General features: G+C 42.4%; 1 protein-coding gene and 1 long non-coding RNA gene across 6 annotated transcripts in view; one reads left to right on the plus strand and one right to left on the minus strand.

The window, feature by feature from the left end:
• The window catches only part of iqsec3a (IQ motif and Sec7 domain ArfGEF 3a), a 102,594-nt gene that overhangs the window by 20,792 nt on the left and 58,423 nt on the right, over window positions 1-23,379 (minus strand). For all 5 annotated transcript variants that reach the window (XM_037759957.1, XM_037759960.1, XM_037759962.1 and 2 more), the window contains 3 exons: window positions 18,663-19,936; window positions 9,299-9,460; window positions 3,940-4,062 (listed from right to left, as the gene is read on the minus strand). In XM_037759957.1, coding sequence (XP_037615885.1) covers window positions 3,940-4,062; window positions 9,299-9,460; window positions 18,663-19,936 — 1,559 coding nt within the window. The remainder of the gene's footprint in view (window positions 1-3,939; window positions 4,063-9,298; window positions 9,461-18,662; window positions 19,937-23,379) is intronic.
• LOC119482465 lies at window positions 7,464-15,040 on the plus strand. Its single transcript, XR_005205433.1, has 3 exons — window positions 7,464-7,912; window positions 9,304-9,306; window positions 15,031-15,040. It is a non-coding gene; the product is annotated as an uncharacterized LOC119482465 (long non-coding RNA).

Below are 23,379 nucleotides of genomic sequence, written 5' to 3' on the forward strand. Positions count from 1 at the left end.
TAGTTTCAGAGATCACTAAGCCGTGTTCGTCCAACTGTCCAACCACCAAACATCCAGATGGGAGAAGCTCCGAGTTGATCAAAATGTTCAAATGCTCATCCTTCACTTATTACAGTGCGCTCGCAGCGTTTAAGTTTTACAAGCAGTAGAGAATGATTAGATTTTTATTGAGGACATTTTTGCCTATCAGACAACATACAAGCTGCCCTTCGTTGTATTGGTTGGAGGTTGTTGGGGCTGTATACTGCTACTATGCATTTTCGAATAAAAAATAAATTCATTTAGCTGGTTTATTTAAAGATAATTCTCCTAAAAAGACGCTAGAACTGATTCATTCAAAGATAATGCAATAAAAGACAGTGTTCTTTCTTTGTAGTAGAATTAAAACCATATTTATTGAGTTTAAAAGGCTTGCTTGTGGCATTTGGAAATTTGAATTTGTTTTTATATAACATAATAATATTGGGTGCATTATACTGTAAAGCAGCAAATTATGTGGCTTCTTTTGGTAAACTAACATTATTATGGAAAGCTCGATGACCAATTTAATCATAACTTATTTGCTAGCTTTAGGGCTGTCAATCGATAAATATTTAATCGCATGATTGTCCATGATTTGTCCACATTTTTGTATCTGTTCAAGATGTACCTTAAAGGGGGATTTATCAAGTATTTAATACTCTTATCAACATGGGAGTGGGCAAATATGCTTGCTTTTTGCAAATGTATATATATATTTATTATTGAAAATCAATTTACAACACAAAACAATGACAAATATTGTCCAGAAACCCTCACAGGTACTACATTTAGCATAACAAAATATGCTCGAATCATAACATGTCAAACTCAAGCCCAACAGGCAACAACAGCTGTCAGTGTGTCAGTGTACTGACTTGACTATGACTTGCCCCAAACTGCATGTGATTATCATAAAGTGAGCATGTCTGTAAAGGGGGGACTTGTGGGTACCCATAGAACCCATTTTCATTCACATATCTTGAGGTCAGAGGTCAAGGGACCCCTTCAAAAATGGCCATGACAGTTTTTCCTCTGCAAAATTGAGTGTAAGTTTGGAGTGTTAATTAGCCTCCTTCCCGACAAGCTAGTTTGACATAGTTGGTACCAGCTGATTCCTTAGGTTCTAGTTTCATATGATCCCAGTATCTTCACTCTAGCTTTAAAACTGAGCCCGCTACAACCTAAAGATCGCAAGTTGTGCTAATGCGTTAAAGAAATTAGAGGCGTTAAAATGAATTTGCGTTAATGTGTTATTATCAAGTTAAATTTGATAGCCCTAGTTTTTTTTATTTAAAAGCCTCGTGTTTCATTTGTGTTCCTGGCGTCCCTCATACAGGATTTGCTTTAGCCTGCTAATCACAGGGGCTTCACACAGATGCTTATTCACATCTCAGTGTCTGAAAACCGTGACTCCACAGCAACCAACAATTATGCCCTTGTCTGTAAATCCTTATAGCACCATGCAGTGAAAAACCCCAATTTATGTGCTCTTACTCTGCACAGAAAGACATGGCAAAGTGGTTAAACAAAAAAGCGAGAGTGGTAAAACGGCACATGATGCTGCTCGGCGAGTGGATTTGGCAGTCTTCAAATTTGGCACTTTGCTGCCATCTTTCCAAACCAATATCGCTTCTTGTTACAGATCGCCAAAGATGGTGTAATCCAAAATCCAAGAAGTTGCATGATCTTTATCTATAATAACCATAATAGAAAATACAGTATGTGAGTAACTAAAGCATGCCTGAATACTATGCTGTAATGCAGACATGGAAATATAAACTGAATGTATCTGCAGCATTGGGAGCTGGCTCATATTTTTCTCATTCATTAGCAAACTGACGCAGCAGATACTGAGCCTGCTTTTCACTTCTCCCCTCTCCCTCTCTCTTTTTCACTGCTGCTTCAAATCCCCCTTCACTTGCTTCGGAGATTTCTCTCCTTCTGTGTATGTATGTGTGTGTGTTTGGAGGCATATCAAAGCCCAGGAGCAGGGGAGGCAGTGGCGGTTACGCAACGCTGGTTATTTATAAACCTTCCTCTCTCCTTTTTCTCCCCTTCCTTTCCTTTCCTTCTCCCAGTTTGCGTCTCCTCACCCCCATCGTCCCCCCCCCCCCCCCCCCCACCCTCTAACTCTCTTGTGATAACACGCAGCGCCAGCCTCATGTCCAAACATAACCAGCGCCAACCTTCCCTGCCCACTGACTATGACAATGCCGCCGTTTTTTCTCCTCATTGGGCACCTCGACAACTGTGACAGGTGGTTGTTACTCCGGAGGGGCCGCGGCAAACAGTTAGCATTAACACACAGAGCCACAGCTGCACCGCAAATTGTCTCCCTGTCGCAAATTTGTGGCTGAAAATTACACGCTCGCCTGCTATTCAGATAGGGGGGGGGGCTGCGCTGTCAACATTTTATTGTAACCGAGCAGAAAGGAAAGAAGAGAGTGTGTGTTTTAGTGAGATTATACGTGTGTTATCGAGATTCACGCGTATTTTATGCTCATGTCCAATCCATAATTTCTCCATAGCTCCTTGATAACAGTGGGGTTTATGAGTGCATGTCCATGTGTCTCTCTTTGCGTGCATGGCTGTCGATTTTGTCTTATTAAACCTAGTCATACTAGCTTGTTTTCATGTTCCCTCTTTGTCTATTTGTCTGGCATAGCTGTACAGAAAGAAAAAAACAGAAGCCCGAGTTTCTCACGAATCACATCTGTACCTCTCAGCACGGCTTCAAAACTTGACGTAGGCATATTTCATGATCAAAAAACCTGTGAATTGCATCTTTAAGCACTGCAAGACAGGTTTGGGCCAGAGGTAATGCTCAAGAGACAGCATCTCTCATTTCACTTTTTATCATCCACTAAAATATTAGCCTAACACAACCAGATTTACATTACAGTAGAAAGTAAATGACACCAGTAGGACGAATGAGGGATATTTTGCATAACCCATGAGATGATAAATATTCATATCAGACTCTTTTAGAGCAACTATTTTCTCTCTCTCTGCACAACAATGTTTCTGAATATTAATACATTTGTCGCACGTGCTCAAATCTCATGTTCTTGCATGTCCAACGGACCGCTCGCCTGTCAAGTTCAAGTTCAAGTTTGATCTTGCACGGTACATATACAGTATAAAATGATAACAGTTGCAGATTTACCACTAAAAATTCTTATAGATAGCTGATTGAACTAACATTAGCTTCATGAGTTTGTTGCTGGCAGCAACCTCCGTTTCTGAAAAGTGAAGCCAATGCAGAACCTGCATTCTTTCTAATAGCCAGCAGGGGGCGACTCCTCTGGTTGCAAAAATAAGTCTGATTGTATAGAAGTCTATGAGAAAATGAGCCTACTTGTCACTTGATTTATTACTTCAGTAAACATTGTAAACATGAGTTTATGGTCTCAATCACTGATGTTCATTGAGTAAAATATGGTCCCTTTTAGAGTCAAATAGACCATAAAGCATGGTATGCTTTAGGGCGTGGCTACCTTGTGATTGACAGGTTGCTACCACGGTGTTGTCCGGTCTGGGTCCATGTTTTCCTCTTACAACTTTAACCCTTTATTCAGCGATCGGTTGTACTTAGCTCCGCTCTCTCGTGTCCCTTCTGGTTGCAAGATGGCGGCGACCAAAATGCCGAACTCGAGGCTTCAAAGCGGTGACTACGTCCACTATAGTTGGTTGAAAACTGTTGCTGACTGACTGACTTTTTAATATATCCGGCTGACTCATTTTAAACTGGACAATCAGTGAAGAGATTTAGGGAACGGTTAGTGTTGAATACAAGAAAACCATATTTGTTTTTGGAAATCTGTAAGAATGCCAGCTAATGTGCTCCCATTATAATACCAGTGAGAATACCGCAAGGTAAAGCCAGACTCTCAGAGCAGCTCACACTTTTGTAATTACCTGAAGGCCTCGATAAGACGCTCCACCTTCTGGGCTTCTCCCTGGACACGAATGTGGGCCTGAAACTTCCTCAGCGCTTCGTCCAGCTCCATGCCTGAGAAGTCCATCTCATCCACCACACAACTGTTGAGCACAGTGGAAAGGAAGACACAGGGAAAAAAAGAAAATATATTAATATTTATAGCAATATATCAACATGATTATAGTGGCTGCTCCTTCACTGGTGGCACGGGTGGATCTGCAGATGTACACTTAAGATAAAAGTCCACTCATCTGCTCCCCAGTCACAGCTTTGCAGGTGTTAGCCACGCACGGACACCAGGGATAAGACTGGGCCCGGCTATTTTCTCTGTGACACACATGCACACGTACACACATACAATCCCTCAGAGCAGAAAATCCCCACTATTACCTGACAACCCCAGCTTAATGACTTTAATTAAAAAAGCAAAATATCCCGTCCGATGAGTTCAGGAGGATAAATATGACGTGGGCAATTTGGAGGTGAAATGAGGTTTTGAAGTGAAAGGTGACTTTGGAGACGAGTCGGGAGGGTTTTAAAGTTTTCCTCGCTTTGATGTCGAGGTACAAAGTGGAATGATAATCGAACTATGAAATTAAAGTCTTTTTTTTTCTCCGCCTTTCATGTGGTGCTCCAAACCTATCCGCACTAGTTCAAGATAATCTTTGCCTCCGTCACTATCGGCCCCATTGATGGTTAAAAGAAAGATGATCTCAAAAGTCTTTTAAAAAGCACAGAATGTAGTGGTGTCAAGACATCGCCTTCTGCTTCTGATCATCGCAGTTTGTTGTACTACAGGAGACACTGCTGGCGCACACACACACACACACACACACACACTACATGAAGATGGATTACTGTGAACAAAGCGAGTTAATGAGGTGAGTACTTGACTCTGACACATGCTGCTCCAGCAGAAAAGAGTCAGAAAGCTGAGTCTACAGTACGGCCTGACGCAGCGTTAAATCACTACATGAGATCACAGTAAAAACCCGCTCAAAATACCATCAACTGTTTCATTTAGTACTATCACCAACGCTTGTATTACAACAACTATACATCTAGCAGTCCTGCTCTAATAAAACTACCATTACTACTTCTTCATGTCTACTATTACTTCTACTAGCTATGGCTACCACTATAGTCCTGTGTCTATTACTGCTACTTGTCCTATGTCTACGGCTATACTACTACAGCTTCTACTACCGACTGCTACTACTTGTCCTATATTATTATATTCCTTCGACCAATACTTCACTAGAACTACTACCGTTGCTATCAATTTTACTGCAACATCTGAGCCTATGTGAATTCCTTCAGTCACCACCACTACTACTACTACACCTATGTCTACTATTACTACTACTGTACTACCACAGCTACTAGTAGTATTTGCACAATGTAATGTATTACTACTACTGTAACTACTTCTACTGCTACTAGTCCTGTGTGTTTTATCACCACTACTCTACTACTACTACTACTACTATGCCACTGCTGCTACTACTATGAGTACTACTACTTGATCTATGTCTACCACAGCTATACTACTACTACCATAGAGTGCGGCTAATATGACTACTCCAGTCTTTTACTATAACTACTACTACTAGTACTGCAAACGTATACTCATAGTACATTATAACTATTATTATAAATACATGTAGCCCGTCTACTACAGTATACTAAAGCTACTACTAGTAGTTGTCCCATGTCTACTATTATTATTACTATTTTAGTCACCATTACAAATATACTACTAGAACTACCACTTCTACTTGTGCTATATATCTACTATTACTCCGGTCACTACTGCTACTAGTAGCTGCTACTAGTATAAAGCTATCCCAACTTGATTTATGTCTACAACAGTAACTACTTCTTTAGTAGTAGTTGTGCAACTGCTACCATAAATATTACTCATTACTCATATTTTGCTGTAACAGGCACCACCCTCACTATAACTGCTATATTACTACAATATACTGGATGCTGATACTTCTAACACATATACTAATACAGCTATCCATCCTGGTGCTTTGACAATAACTTTAAAGTGTATTATTTTTTCTACCAGTGATTAGATTTCTTAACACAACGCTCATAAAGGTGAATCTTATAGTACACAGCGACTCCGACTTGATCCTCCTCTTGATCAACTCTCTTGACTGTCGAGCGTCTCTCATCGCCCTCTTCATGACTCACTTCCTCGCTCCACCACCTCTCTCTCTCTCTCTCTCTTTCCCTTCCTCCTCGGCTGTCACTCCTTGTTTATGTAACGTCAGACGAGATGCTCTCTAGCCTAAGTACATCAGTCCCCCCCTCCCCTCCTATCTCCTTCCCATACACACTCAAACATAATAACACACACACACACACGTACTGTTATATCGTATACACTTTGTTGATCACCTGACAGAAGGATAGACACACCCGTCTGCATAGCAAGGCTTAAATTGTGTGTTTACAAAGCTTAGATGGCAGGTACACTCTCACACACACACACACACACACACATTGTAAATAAAAAGAAACAGATGGAACCATATTTTGAGCAGCCAATGAGTGGATGACAGTCTGAAAACAGATCTCATTTTTCCTGCTAAACAAGTACACTACATTATCGGTAAATGAGTCCTCGGGGGTGCCACATTTCTTGGAACCCAAATCTATAAACCACAATTTGGCTTAATTGACTCGCGATGTTTTAACTATTGTTGTTTACGCTCGGAGAAATGTGAGGAGAACAAGGCGCCATTAGCTTTTATAAGGAGAGGAGGAAGATTCAGGAATACAGGAGACAACAACACACATGCATTCACAACCCTCCCTGTACACACTAACAGAAGTCACATGCTTTCACACATCCAGGCTCAGTAAATCAACATGAGTGATTTTCACATTAGACCGCTCTCCTGTGACTATACACTTTATCGAAAGTGCTCTCTCACACACTTTGCACTCTCCTATCATGTTCATCTTCAACATCACTTCCACTCAGATGGCGCGGCTGTATGACCGCTATGTGGGGAAATAAATACACATCTACTGTATATATCCCAAATGTCACCTGCGCTGAAGTATATCTGCGCTGTGAATCAAGACTTAAAAGCATAATGCTGTTAATACAACGTATTTGGAGCCGTGACGGCGTCCATTTATGGAAATATGGATATTAGATGAGGGCAGCCCGGGGTGAACAACTCGGCAAGAGTGCTGTGTCGTGTATGTCTGACCTTTTGCGAAGACTAAAAGTGTGTTCTCGGTTTGATAACGTGGACAAAGAGGGAGGATGAAAGAAAGATCTGCGGTACCTCCTCCGGGTTGATATGCAAATTTCGAAGCAATCGGTGAATGAGAGAATGTAATAGAATAAAAAAAAAAAGACAATTACTGAGATAAGTCTCTGAAAGATGGGAAAAGATAAAGGAAAATCTCTGCAGCTTCAAAGCAAATAATGCCGATCAGGTTAATGACCTGGAATGAAACGTACAGGCAGTGAGTCATTTGTGAATGTGTGTTGCAGCGTCTTCACATTTATTTGATGAGTAAAACAATAAGGAGGCATCTCTTTACCCCGTTGGGCTTTTTATTTTTATTCTGCTGTAAAGAACAGACTGTACTGCATGATGGCTGCACATAAAAAATACAATTATTAACTAATAAGAACACTCAGACTGTGAAAACAGTTGTATATTTGTGGCTTTGGAGAAGCTTATTTAAGTCTGAGAAAATAAACTTGTTATCTGAGCTTGATGGGCTTAGAAAAAAATGGTATTGGTTGCATTATGGGGATTGTAGGATTTTGAGTTTGCCCTACTGTATACTAAGAGTGATACCAGTTGATAACGACACATTACTCCGGTATTTTGTGCATACAAACACCGTAGCAACATGTTCACAGACAGAAGTTGGGTTGTGTGTACAACTGATTTAATGAGACACAAAGAAGTGCTATAAACAGTATATTACAACAGCTTTTTTACTGTTGATGCACGTACTGTAGCAACCATCTCGGATTTTAAGGTCGGAGTTGGTGAGGTTCGCCCGACTTTCCGAGTATGAATTCCGACTTCATGGGGACGTTCCAGTTGGAATTTTTCAACTGGGAACTCTAAAATTCCAACTTCCCAGTTCAAATTGAACGCAGCATAACCAAGAACACTGCTGAGGTGCATCACGAGAAGTGTAGGATTCAACGTTTTTGGAGCTTGCCCCACACCATAGACTAAAAGTCAGGATATCTGGGCATCGATTTGTAATCTCTACGTCTTTTGTGACTCTGCCACCTTTTATGGAGGTACAATAAAAAATCCCTGGAGTGCCCCTTTAAAGGCACAAACTAACATATCTACATGAATTTAAGTGGAAACATTGCCCACGTGGAATCAGAAAACATTATGGATTCAAAGAGCACTGTGCACCAATTGAGGATGGGTCTTTAATGCTACACAGTGGCCTTCTGAGTTCATAAAAACATGACTTGTTCTCAACTTTTAAAAGGCTTGAGTAAGAAAATAAATACACACAATAGTTAGCATAAATCCACAAACATCACATACAACCTCTTTACATGCTTGGAACATATTCTCATACACCAACACATCCCATACACTTCAGTACATCTCCCTGTGCTCCAAATAGAGAATATCATTTGATCTAACTTAAAGATGGCACTAGCTAAAACCACAGGTAAAAAATACCAACACCATGAATTACATTTCCCTCTTTTCTGCTGAGATGGTTTATGAAATCTCCAAAACAATATTTACATTATCAGATGACGGCTAAATTGCTTCTCACATCCTGCCTGATAGAATAATGCCAATACAACAGCAACTGCGGTTTTGATATCAACGTGATAAAAGAAGCATGGCAGGGAAGGTTTTTATTTTATTTCTGTCTTATCAGCTTATTATCCTCCTTCTACGATTCTGTCTCGCGAGTCAAACTAGATTTACAACTTGAAGAGTCATACGGGGGCTTAGTAAACAAACCGAAAACAAGCTGAAATCGAAGTGTCATGCAATATAATCGAATGTCAACGTCTACAAAAATAACAGCTTTGACATAATAAGTGGATGCTGAAGTTGTAATTTAGGTTTCACATTTAGGTTTCAGGGAATTATCTGACCAGTTGCCTTAGTTATCAACACGACTGGCAACTGCTATATTGTGACTAATAAAGCTGAGGATTTCCTTGTGCTAAATCCAGCCCTGTAGATGACCCTGACCTCTGATCTCCCAGTAAAACGGGGGGATTAGTACGGAGAATCACCTCATGAGGAGCGCTTAATTATCCTAAAACGGTCTCAGGGACTAATACGTGCTACTCACTCTAGGACGTCTCTGTTGAACGGCTTCTTGCTGTTGCCGAGGAACTCTCCGATCATCTGTCGGCTCAGGCCCTTCCTCTGCAGCAGGAAGTGGGCGACGCCGATGGGTGTGTCTGGGATGAAGCCTCGAGAGATCAGGAACTGAAGACCCTTGTCAGGGTTTCTGAGACAGAAGAGAAGAAAGAAAGGGACTGAATGAGTGACCTAGCAGTGTTTTTAAAACAACACAGATGCAATTTTACGTCTTAAACATGTGTGACTGTGACAGATGATTTTGCTCTTTAACATACTTAACCGCACTTAGCAGCAGTAATCCACACCAATACTAAGCACAGCCTTTATTTGCTTATTGTAATGAATGCTAAGAGAACATTAAGGACATTTTCATAATAAATAATCAAAGAAATGATGCACCTACTGCGCACACCTGCACAGTGTAGGTAAAACACACAGGGCACAATCTCATCTGTATTCATCCCCGTGCTGAATTACAACATGTATTAACAACTAACAGCTCGACACTCTGCTAAATTCAGAGGATACTGCCAGAATCCTAATGGCTGATCTGAGTACAGCTTTAAATCCCTGCTTACATGCACAGAGGCGTTCCCAAGTAGACTTTGTGGGAATGAAACAGGTCGAAGATTATAGCTTTCGTCACAGTTTGCGGCTTTTTGTTTGTGTTTTTCATTAATTAATTAGTTTTGAAGACTAATTCTTCTACGTCAAGTCTCTCCAAGTTGATTTTAACAGCATACCAAAATTAATATAATCTATTGGCTGCCATGGAAGGTTGTATATCAACGTTTTTGAAGAAGACAAACAGTCTTTCTCTTATGAACAACAAAATGTAATAAGCAATAAAACACTGAGGTTTTGCTGCTTCAGCCTTACTTGTCCTGATGTGACCAGTCAGTAGCTTGTGATGGTTACTTTCAGCTGTTGTAAGCAAACTTTAAATGGATATTGTGTGTAACTGACATCACGGGTGATTTTAGACTATTTTTAGTGGTGCTCAAGCACACCTACATTTCATCACAGCACCCCTAAAAGATAATTATCAAACTCTCTGAGACCGCCGACATTACAAGAGGCTGCAGCGGACTAGCTAGCTTGTCTAGAAGGAGGCTAGACAAGCACTCCAAAGTTAGGCCAGATTTTGGCGAAGGGGAAAACAGGCCATTTTCAAAGGGGTCCCTTGACCTCTGACCTCAAGATATGTGAAGAAACATTTGTTTTATGGGTATCCAGGAGTCTCTCCTTTACAGACATGCCCACTTTATGATAATCACATGCAGTTTTTGGCATGCTGTATAAATGTGTTGTATTCGTCTATTCTAAAAATGGTGTATTTGAATATTTCTGCATACTGGGGTCCCTAAACATTCTTGGAATTGCATAAATTGGGTACAACTGGAAAGCTGAGACTCTTGTGGATTCATTGAGCCCATATTGAGCGCACATATCCACCATAACTTGATGCAGGAAAGGCAGAAATTGGTGCATAAAAATTCACCAGAATGCAGGAAATAAACACCCCCACACCTCCTGCTTAATGTGTCCCCCACAATGTTGAAACGAAAACTATGCCCTTGACTGTACAAATGTCACAGTTTCATCTTTTGAGAGAAGAAATAAAACAAAAGTTGGTTTAAAGAGGTTTTTTAAAAACATAAATTTACGTAAGGGGTTTATCTTGATGCATAGCTTCTCACCTCCATGCATAGTGAGGGCAGATGAGGCCGTTATAGCTAAAACGTGCAAAACCATTGACAGGATCATTTATTTATACAGACATAAGCTCACATGAGATTGCATCTATTTGGCCAGACAATGAGGTGTACTTCCATGCTCATGCCTTCAGAAAATTGTCTAAACAACTCATTGGTTTCCACGAATCGTTGCTTTTGAAAGTCGTCTCTCTCTCTCTCTTGTGATCCCATCAGTGGTCTCGCTGATAGTTTTCAGCTGAGTGCCTGGCAGAAGTTACGTATGAACGAGGGAGTAATATCGTAACTATTTATATCCCTATTAGACACAGAGGATGGTTGCTCTAGGGAGGCTACCACATTATTGCCACAGCTCTCCCTCTCCAGTCCTCTATACAGTGTTTAAACCACAGCCTTTACATAACAGAGCAGCGTGTGTGTGTGTGTGTGTGTGTACCACAGCTAATGGGTTTATAAGGCGAGGGCGGAACAGAGGGGATAAAGGGCAGGATAGGAGGAGGAGGCTGGAGGAAGACCAGACAGAGCAGATGTGCGGGAATGGGAACGTGAGGACAGAGAGAGAGAGAGAGGGAGGACAGGCTGGACTGCCTGAAAGCATCTGCTGCGACAGCCTCGGCGCACTCCCCGCTTCTGGCTCGCCCTCTCAGCCGAAGGTGACGTCGCGCCAAACGAATTTGGCAGATATCACTCATTTGATGTTTGTCCAACAACAGATGGATCGCACATGGTGATTATTATTCGCAATTGGAAGTGGATGGGGGGGGGAGGGAGGGAGGAAAGGGAGGAAATGATGCAGGAGATACAAGATGGATAGATTCAGACGAGCGGTGCAGAACGAGACTGTCCGATGAGGACAATCACAAGCATGGCTTGGTTGTTCAAAATGCATGAAAAGAGAGACAGTGCAACATAATACGACACATAAAACAGGAGTGATTGCGAGTGACGGCGCCAGACAGGACCCAGATGTCATGCCCAAACGTCTTTCTCCCTCACACACACTTTTTTCTCTATCATGGACTCTCACCCCATCATAAATACATACTTCCTCGATATCCACTTTTATTTTATTGGCCCTCTATTGTAGCTCTATTTCAGACGAGCACATTGTGCCATCAGCTCAGAGCTGTATTTTATGGCCTTTACAAGCGCTTAACTGTCAGCACTGCATGTTTCTCCAGTTGCACACATTTCTGTTTCATGACTAACCAGTGATGGATTGATGGCTGGTTAGCGCCCCTGCGCATTATTTTTCTGAGTGGTAACACGATTGTGTGCTGTGACTGTAAACGCTTCAAAAACCCTGAATCATTACACTGACGTGGACTTGCTGTTTGCAAAGCACTGCTCTTGTCCATCAAGCATTTGTTGAAAAAGGCAAGAATATACTGATATGGCTGCTTTTCCCTTCCTTAGGTTAAACCCCTTCATCGACATGTCATGTTATAAATGTGTTCGTTTGAATTTTGAAATGATTTTAAACGGGATGTCAAAGTCAAATTCGCATTTAGGCCTATACAGTACTATTTAGAATGGCAGGAGCTGAACATTAAAACTATTTATCCTCTACCTTGATAACTATTTCAACTGCTAGCCATCAATTTAACTGTCTATTTAAACTATTCATGCATTATTTTTAGCTAACTATTAACCGTTTATCCATTAGGCTATGTTCAGTTGACTAAAGCATACTATTTGGGGTGTTTATTCATTAGTTTTAGCAAAAAGTGTTTGGCTTGCTATAGCATTCTGTCTACAGTGACCAAATGTCCCGGTTTGTCCGGGATTGTCCCGATTTCAAGTTTCACGGTATCCGGGGTCCCATCAAATATCTGTAAAACACTTAAATGTCCCTGTTTTCAACAGTCACTTCCAAATTGTCTTGGTTCACCACAATTAAAATAATAATAATTATAATATTATACTTGTTTTCAGCACTTAAGCAGACATTCATCATGTTCTGTCCCACTCATTATGACCTAACCCAATATAAAAACATAAACATCAACCTGTCAGTATGTTAATGGTTAGCTGTCATGCCAGAAGAGAAAGTCTGTCTTTTTCTAAAGAGCTCCAAAAGGCTCACTCATTTCTTCGTAAAGTATCCAGCAACAAAAATGCTGTGTTCTGCTCATACTGCATGAGTACATTTTCAGTCGTGCACAGTGGAAAGTTATTTTTATGTCATAGCCTATAAAGTTATTTATAGGCCACAAAGAGATGTATACCTTGTTTTAAAAAAAGAAAAAAGGAAAATTGGCAGACAATGTGCTCCAGTTGGCCATTTGGCCTGCGCTTGTGCACACTGACAAATACCTTGTGTTTAGTTTTAAAAGGTACAGTATCTGACGATCAATACATATGTCAATGCAATCTTTGTGTTTATAGTTTTATTAAGCAGTTTTCAAATAAACTAGGTTGATTTCACGGGACAAAACATAATTGTTCGTCAGCTGAGGCTCTGTCCGTGGCGTTAAAAGCAGCTAAACGCTGAAATAATCGTCCTCCATCCTGATGAAAACGCCTTGCATAAGCGCATGCATGCATGTGCGCGTGCGTGCAACACGTAGTACATTGAGATGTTACAGCTGACTCCACATATCTTACATATTTTAATCAAGTTGTAATTTCTCTCTTTTTTTGTCTAATCAGTCGAGCTACTCTACAGTCTTTTCATGTACCACCTGCAGAACAACTGCAGAAGAGAAGAGAAATTAGAAATGCTTTCTCTGTTCGCCATCTGGATTTCGGAGTTTGTAATTATGTGCTAGGTCATTTAGCACCGAGGGCAGAATGTTAATACGGGTGAGGTTTGTGTATGCACAAACAAGGAAGCACGAACACCCCGTACATACGCTGCGATTTTTTGTTTTTGCAGAGCTCTCTCCTCCTGGCGTCAGGTTATCCCTCTCGAGGAGCTGGGCAGGCTTTGTGTTAATTAGCCTTCCCTGACATATGTACTCAGCCTCTCTCTCTCTCTCAGCCTCACTCCACACCATCACCTACATATCTCTCATGCCACCTTTTATTTAATTCATGATGGTGCTCCATTTTCATGCATGACGGGGGGAGTCGATCTGATTCCGCCGAGAGCTCGCTCTGATGTCAATGCTTTTGCTACTATGTCTGACCCAGTGGTATGAAATGGGAAAGCCAAGCCATGCATACAGAAAGAGAAATCTACTCAGGAATATGTCATTAATGTCACATCCCTCCACCTCTCTTGTTGAAGGTTTGCTATCAGCTCCCCTGCGTGACGGCGGCGTCCTTGACACACTCTCTCCTCAACATAATGGAGTCATTGTTATTCCCTACACACTCAAGGTGGAAACTTTATCAAGTGGTCACCCCTCTCTACCTTTTTTGTGTCTCTTCCAGTCCCCTCTCTCTTGCTTTTGCACTCCATTTCCATCACTCACTATCCTTTTTATTCTTTTGCCAGGCTGGTGCACACATAAACTTCCGACATTTCCTCTCTTTAATTTACTTCCTCCCCTACTTTTCCTACTCCCCCCCCCCGCTGAGATGGTGCATAGACCACCTGCTGCAACATTACATTACCTAACTGTGTGCATATGTGTGCGCTTTATGTGTCCGCATGATCAAGCAATACCCAAGTTTTAGCCCACAGCAAACAGCCCTGTTTAAGATGCAAAGGATACAACAGCGCAGGTATTAGAGGGAGGATATGAACTGGTGGAACTAATAAGCCTCAAGCTCGATTGCCCTCTCTCTCTCTCTCTCTGTACTTTTTTTTTTTTTTTGCTCACCCTTCCTCATTCTGTCTCTCTCTCTTCCCTTGTAGCCAATTTATTAAAAGTCAGCTTATCTTTCAAGGTGTTTGATCAGGGGAATGAGAAGAGGGGTTTGCAAATATAGAAAAAGGCGATGAAACTTGTCATTTTCTAAAAAACTGGGAGCTTCCAATTAAACAGTCATTACAAGTATGTACAGCCCTCACTGCCCATCTGAGAAGTGTTTCAAATAAAACCTGAACAAACAGATAAATGCTACGGCCAAACTTGCTCTGTCACTCCAGCTGCTGTTCAGAGTGACGCTATCAAAGTGGACATGTATGAATAGCCTACAGAGAATAGTAAATATAGAGTCTGACCAAGTGATTTCTTTTTTTTTTATTCCAACTGGCAGGAATTGTGTAGCTAAAAGTAGCACAAAACCATCATATCCTTCTACCAGTGTGCAACCTTTGGGTCTGAGAAGTGAAGCCAATGCTGAAGTGCCTAAAACTTGTATTCTTTCTAACAGCCAGCAGGGGGCGACTCCTCTGGTTGCAAAAAGAAGTCTGATTGTATAGAAGTCTGAGAAAATGAGCTTACTTCTCACTTGATTTATTACCTCAGTAAACATTGTAAACATGAGTTTATGGTCTCAATCACTAGTTTCAAGTCTTCTTCAATACAGCATGATGTTCATTTAGTAAATTATGGTCCCATTTAGAGTCAAATAGACCATAAAGCAGGGGATGCTTTAGGGCGTGGCTACCTTGTGATTGACAGGTCGCTACCTCGGTGTTGTCCATGTTTTTGTTTAACAATTTTAACCGTTTCACAGTGTGTTTTCAGTTCATGAAAGTTAATTGTAACATTTTGGTCGCCTAAAAATGTCTTCAGCTAAACTCGACCCTCTCGTGTCACTCCTGGTTGCAAAAAAACAAGATGGCGGTGGCCAAAATGACGAACTTGAGGCTTCATGTTACTTTACATGCGCAGACAGTCTAATAATATTTGGAAAGAGAGGATGTCCGGGTTCAAGTCTCAAGTCATACTTTGGATTATCTTCTCTAATGTTTTCATTTTAGATTTAATTTAACAATTTTAACAATTTTAATCTTTTGTTTTAGTTGTCGTTTTTTCTTCGTTTGAGCAAATTCTGAACTCAACTTGAACCTGTTTAAGTTTCCAAACCATAACTCCTTCCTTTAAGTAGTTTAACTGTATTTTGACATTGCTGTTGATGTGCACAAGGGAATACATCTCTAATACTTTATGCACTTCAGAAGATTTCCTAAACAGATGTGTTGATGTTATCTAATTTTAGAAATAATAATGCACCTTTAATGCAGTTTTTAAATAATCCACCTCCCTCCTTGCCTCTTGAAATGGAAAAATACTGAAAATGACTTGACAACTTCATAACTCTCTTTTAGGCCATTATATTATCTCCTGTATTTTATTCATTCCCCCTGGTGATTATTCCCCCTCCACTAACTGCACAGCTCGTTCCTGCTCCTCTTGTTTTCAGTGTCACGCTCCAGCTTTGAGTCAAAGTTAATCGGCTTTATTGTGCACTTTTATTGCGCTGCAGAGCTTGGCAGTGAGAAAAAAAAAGATAATGTGTGTTTATGGGCTCCAATCTTCTAAATTTGTATGAGATGGCTTAATTGGGGCAATATCCTAACAAAAATCTTGTAGTGGTTTTGCACCCAAGGGAACACAGTGTATTTTCCGTCTAAGCGGGATATTTTAGAAAGCAATGGGAGCTTCTGCAGAAATGGTTGAGGTGGCGGGGACAAAAGAAACTTGGATTGAAATGTTAACAAATTTTTCATTCCAGTTCCCAAGGTGCCGGTTCACGCAGCGCTGAAGGAACTTTTAATTACATTCACGACTCGCAGCAGAACAACTAATGAGAATTTTTAGGCTTTGTGGATCGTTGCCATTCATTTTTTTTTGGATTCACCCCTCATGTATTCCAACTAATTGTTACCCAGCAACTCCATCAGTGGTTGGGCTCAACTTGTAATATATGTGAGTCTATTTGAGGACTGTGTGTGGGGTGTTTAGGTCCTTTAGGGTGCCCTAGGTGAAAAGCTAATATAGCATATGGTAAATCTCCTTCCTTCCATGTGTGCTTGTTGACTGCTTAACAGTCACATTGTAAGGAGTCATGTCACATGTCACAAACATTTATAAAAGGATAATTTATTGTGTTAAACAAATAAAATCAGGGTTCCCACATTAGATTTTGATCTGCCTTTATAGCCTGAAACAAATGTTAACATAAATTTACCATGTGCATTGTGTAACATGTAAAAAATGTGTTCTCTGAATATGTATGATTACTCGCTTGAGGTCCTAATTCACCAGGCGTTCCCTCTTCTGAGTGAGTTTGACACACATCTCAAGAGTTTCTCTCAATGCAACAGATTCAGTCGCCGCACAGTCGTCACCATGGCAACACTTTCCCCCTCCTATCTCTCGCTGCCGTGTAACCACCTTGCACCTGTCTGGAGAGCGCGTCCTGGAGAGTTCTTATCTGGTTTTGACTTTGTCACTCTTCACTAGGCGGCGTGGGGGGAACTGAATTCACAACGGCTGAAAAAGCTGCAACCAGCAAACACAAAACAAGTCTTTTCAAGACAGATGTGTTTTTGTTCTGCTGACAATTTTGTGAAGCCAAATGCAGTGGGAGTTGGGTATAGGCCTAAAGTAGAGTTACAGAGTTACTTGTATCGGTATGGGTTCTTGGCATTTAAGACGAACTTTGAGACTGGAATGTCATACCACGGATGTATAAAGAGAACTGGATACAGAGTTGGAAAGTTGCTCAGTGGCGCATTTTCAATTTACGACATGTGGGATATGACGATATTATTCAAGTTTTAGGAGCATTCTTCGAACATGTATACAGCGCATGCAGAATATGCATCTCAATCAGAGTTGTTAGCGCAGTTTGCGACACACCGCCTCTTGCCTTTTAACGGCCAGCTCTGCGCTTTGTGCACAAACCAACTAGCCAACAATTTGCAGAGATGCATGCCCAAAAGAAAAGCATACATTTCTGGTTGGAAGATGAAACTATGAAAGACTTGGATATCAACAGTTTTTGGATATATGCAAATATCGCAACAGCGCCCTTTTCAAGGTTATTGAAAGAATGAAAGAGGCAGGCTGTGTTCGCCAGGCAAAAAACAGAATATTTTGTGCATGTAAACATAGTCATTGTAAACTACATATGCTACTATATGTGCTGTGCAAGAATGAAAAGCTTGACAGGCATAGCAACAGTATCTACGGGGTGTGTGGGGCTTAGCCAACTGTCATTTCCACCATGTCTGGATATGTCTGTTTCCTTCGTTTCATTCCTTTCCTCTTACAAATCAATCTCCACACAGCTCCCATGTGTCAATAATTCATCCCTGCTCTGATTTCTTTCTGAGAAGAAAGGAGACACCTCAGATCTAGCTCGGGACTTGGGCTTCATTCTGTTTGTTCTTTCGGCACAATGGGGATCTGTGAGGAAAAGTGCTTTTCTTTGCTCTTTTGAGTCCAGAGGGCCCCATCAAATATCAGGTATACAGCACTTAGAGGAGGGGTGGAGGTACTGTTAGACTGTTTCATAAATCTCACTGTACTTACAGTATCTTTTATTTACTAAATTCGACACCGTCCAAGAGGAACAATCACATTACTGGTCCACGATTAGCTGACAATGCCAGCACTTCTCATTCTAGTGTGATGCTGAAATGAATACTTGGACTGGATTTACCATTTGATCGTATGTGTATGTGTGAATAGATCATTTTGAAATCCTACTCTGGGGTACTAAAACTAAAGGCCTGATTTAAAATGTAATCAGAATCATCAGAAGTGTGAAAATGCAGTGGCTACTCACACATTGAAGAGATTGAGGCCGATGCGGTAGAGGCGTTTCCGCATGACGTCAGTGGACAGCGTGGGCGATTTACAGCTGGCGGGGTTCTCACATTGGTAGCGTGGCAGGCTGAGGATCATGGCCTGCAGCGCCTCCTTGGACGAGGCTTCCGATGTGGAGCGTGCCTCCGTGGACGTGCTGCTGCTGCTCATCTGCTCCGAGCTGTTATCTGCTGTCTCCGAGCCGCACCGCTTGACCTCCAGCGGCTCTGCCATGGGCGAGCTCCCCAGCAGTGGTGGAGCAGCAGCGTGAGGGGGCCCCGTGGTTGGTGGCATCACCACCACGACCTCCTCTGGGCTTTGAGGAGCAGCCATCTTATCCAGAGGGGTTAGGAAAGGCTGCTCCACCTCCCCGAGCTCTTCTTCACTCGGAGGAGGAGCGGGGAATTCAACATCCTGCTCGTATTCTTCGAAGTCTGATTCTGGGGGTGGCGGGGGCTCTTGAGGGGGCGGCGGGGGATCTATGGGTTCTGGGTGGAGCTCTGCAGGGGGAGGAGAGGGTTCTTGTGAGAAGATGGGAGGAACAGAGGCTGGAGTGGAGTTTGGTGTTGTGGAAGTAGATGTGACAGTGATGGGAGCTCCTTCTTGTTGGACGCAGCTGCCGACGGTGACGGTGGACGACTCCATGACTGAAGACGAAACGCGGAAGTTCTGGCTGTCGAACTGCACCGTCACATCCCGGAACGCCATCATCAGCTTGCTCGCACTTCTCGACAGGTCACTCGGGTCCACCGGGCCTTGATGAATCGTCGACTCTCCCACGCCACCTCCTTCTCCTCCTCCACCTCCTACTCCCGCTGCTGCTGCTGCTGCGCTGAAGGAGTCGGCGCTGAACTGATACGTGCCGCCTTCTTGCAGCGAGCACATGGTCTTCAGGCTCCAGTTGCTGAGCGCGTCGTCTATGGACTTCGCCAGCGACTGCACCTGTTCGGTGAACGAGTCCTCCAGGTCGGTCAGGGAGCCGCCGACCGTGGCGGGCAGAGATGGCGAGCGCACCAACGGGATGCCTGTCAAGTTGCAGCCTTCGGCCAGGGCCCGCTCAGCGGAGAAACCCTCCGTGTTTTGCACACGGACCTTGCGCAGGGAGATGCGTCGAGGCAGGCGACTCTCCAGCAGCGAGTTGCGGATCTTCTCGAAGTTCTTGCTGAGCTGGTACTGGCGGAAGGCGGTCTGGATTTTGCAGGCGGCACGGCGGGAGATGAGGTGGCCGCCGTATTTGTGCTCTAACATTTCGATCTAGAAGAAAGAAGGATAGAAAAGGAAAATAATTAATTTGTCAGGAACTGTCTGGGCTCAATCACATATGACAACTATGGCTGCACACTGATTAGAAAATGCAGAAAAACAACAAGATACACACAGATAGGTAACAAAAAACATCGCCAAGGACTCCCATAATCCCTGGATGCTTATATTTCTGAAAAGGTCACTGCCGGTGTTTCAGCATTTTTCATATTCTCTTGCCGGTCGCTGTGGTGCATGGAAGATGAATATGAGTTGAATAGCGGTGTGAAAAAACAGGTGGAGTGTGGGTGGGAAATGAATGAGCTGGGCATTAAAAGAGGAATGGGATAATTGTGGTTCGAAATGAAAAATAAATCCCAGGAGATGAAAAGGGTTGTCCAATTTTTGGAAGAAGTAGGCAAAATCCAAAAATTAAAGTCCTCCATATGCAAATAATGATATCCTCACATGGTTCAGTAATTCTATTCTGCAAGCTAGCCTTGTGATGTGTGCACTGAAACTACATACAGTTCGGTCAAAGCGAGCGTTTGAAAGAGAGAACACAGTAAAGGCTGACTCATGGCATTTGGACAAACCGTTCATTTCCTCGGCAAATAGAACTCATAATCTCCGAGAATCCCACAGAGAGCTCCTTCGCGCAACTTTAAATTGTCTGAAACTGAACAAGCCATTAATCTTGCCTGTGAAAAAAAAAAAAAAAAATTGCTCAAATGCTGTGGGAAATAGATAGAGATGTAATATAGCCATTCTTATCTGGCAGCAGCTCAAACGCTGGATGAGACCTCTTTGAGTTTCCCAGAACAATCAGGGTGTGGGTATCTTTGGAAGTGCCCAGAAAGTGCTCTTATCTTCTCCAGTCACTCTGAAATCCTTTTCATTCAGACTAAATCAGTGGATGTAATTCTGTTTCTGTTCTAACCGTATCAAGGGCACGAGTGTGGAGGAGGATTCGGCTTTGACAGAAGAGCAGCGTCACCTTCTGTGCATGTTCTAAATATGCTGCGCGTTAAAAATAGCACTTCTAGGAAGTAGAAATCTTTGCTGTTCCCTCCCTCTGTGTTTTCTTATATCAAGCTGGTGTGTACACGAGGATTAATGTGGTCCAAGTGACATATCCTTCCTTTAAATTCAAATGCAATTGAACAAACAGTTACCGTGGCCACGCAGGATCAAAATGTGACTTTCAGCTGCTAATCTCCCTTTCACTTTAGCACCGGACAAAGTCACCCAACCACCTCCTGATAGGCTGTAATGCCTCGAGGGTTTGCAATTTGTGATAAGTGGTTAGTTCAACAAGATGCAGCCTCCGCCGTTGTCACTGGAGGAACGGGATCACATACAAAGCTCTTTAGAAAAGTGGGATGACACTGAAAATCCATCTTATCTACTCCATTTACATTTCACTGCAGAGCCTCTGCGAGCACAGTGAGACGAACTGAGAATATTAAGGTAGTTTCTGAATAGGACGCCGGGTTTGGAGCTCTACTGTATCTGCTGATGCTGTATCTCATTCGCCGCAGACTGGTCGAACTCAGCCAGAATACTCATCGCTTTTTTAATCTGGATTGTTCTGTGACTCCACTCTTGAAATGACAAGGTTAGGCGTATCGCCATGACTGCGCTCCAATACACCTTGTGTAGGTTTTTTTTTTTTTTTTTATCAAAGAGGTAATATGATCTCATTACTCAGAAAGGTGTCCCTCATCAAAACAAATTCTGCAAAGAGTTCCACTGCAGAGGTGCCCTTGGTGGTGAGAACGGGCCGTCAGCGTGGCTGCGTTTGATTGAATGTGGCAGCCGAGCTTGTTTGTTTTGCCTTCTGCGTAAGCAGGGTCGGGGATGATGAATAAAGCATTTGGGTCACGTTGCTTTCTTTCTCTCAGAGTGTGTATCTGATACACTTTGCCATTCAGATTACAGCCACCAGGACGAGCCGGAACATGATGGATGGAGCAAAGAGACAGTAAAGTGGACAGGATTTCATGCCAGTCTGAGATTGTGTCGGGACTAGAGATGTGCCATATATCTGTAGGCTATTCTGGTTTAACTACCACGGTGAAACATTCTGATGGTAACAATACCTCCAAAAGTCATTACTTATGAATGTAAGTCCAATATTCACTCTCTTTTAGCTCTGCTTTTGGTCTCTACCAACTCCTGAGGGAATATCTGGCACTAAAGCTGCTAAATGCTCCGCCTTGCTCTCCAGCTAGTCACTAACTGTGTCTGTCTGGTGCTGAGTGGGTAGCGTACAGTGGGCTCTTAGAGCTTTTTCGCTGATAATAGCGTAACATGTCCTCATACAACGTTTCGTATGATATCTTTCAAGCGTTTTGCTACGAATTTTCAGCAACATGTTTACGCACGTGTCAGTTTCCGCTCCAGTCTTTTCAAAATAAACTTCTGTCTTCACAGGAAACTACTTGATTAGGTTTAGGCAACGAAGCTACTTAGTTAGGTTTAGGGAAAGATCGCTTTTTGGATTAAAATAACACAGGAAGTGGTGTAACTTAAGTACGGAAGTTACGTGGCAAATAAATCAACGTTGACTTCTGGTTTCACACGGGGTACGAACAGCGATCTCCTGGGCGAAAGTCATGTGTCTTTTGACCCACCCATCCAACCCTGATCTCCTCCCTACATGGCGTTGGTTGCCGTTTATACTTCCTGGTTCATGATGGATTACATACAGATTGATTTTGTGGGATATATATATACGAATTACAGTGCATTACGTTTTGCAGGTATAGCTACTAACCGTGTATGAGAACAGCCTGAACAGCTATAGCCTACAACGACGCTATGAGAGTGAACCAAAACAGTAAAGTTGTGGGCTAACAGCTAATCAATGAGCTGAAACTCGCTATAAGGGCAAGGTCACACATGCGCTAATGCAGGCGAATGAGGTGATATTCGTGCTGAATGTGGGCGATGCCAAGTGGGGTCGACCACACACACTTCTTTGCTATCGGTTGAGGCTGCGACATCGCATGTGTGACCCTAAAGCTCCATAAAGCGGAGGGAAGCTGCAGATTCAAGTGATCATCCTCTGTAGGTTCATTGCTACGAGCGACGCCTCTCATTATTATTTTATTTTCATGTCGTCATAGATACATGAAAATTTGATAGGCTACCTGCACATCCTTAGTTGGCATTGACCACTGTACAGAGAAAAAAAGGGCAGGACAAAGAAATGGCAAAAAGATGGATTAACAGAGCACTGCAGAAACAAGAAAACAAGCGTATTGAGGGGAAGTTAAGAAGATATAGAAAGAGGTGATGAGACGGATGACCGCGCCAAGAGTGGCACTGCTGAAAATCCCCCCCATTAGCCGACTGTCAGTTCTGCCTCTGATCACTTCACTAAGCGCTGATGGAGAGAGATTATTCTGTAGACGCAGTGGGGTTTGAGAGAACGGCGATGGCACTGCTCT

The sequence above is a fragment of the Sebastes umbrosus genome, chromosome 23 (assembly GCF_015220745.1).
Source record: "Sebastes umbrosus isolate fSebUmb1 chromosome 23, fSebUmb1.pri, whole genome shotgun sequence".
In the NCBI taxonomy this organism is placed as follows: domain Eukaryota; kingdom Metazoa; phylum Chordata; class Actinopteri; order Perciformes; family Sebastidae; genus Sebastes; species Sebastes umbrosus.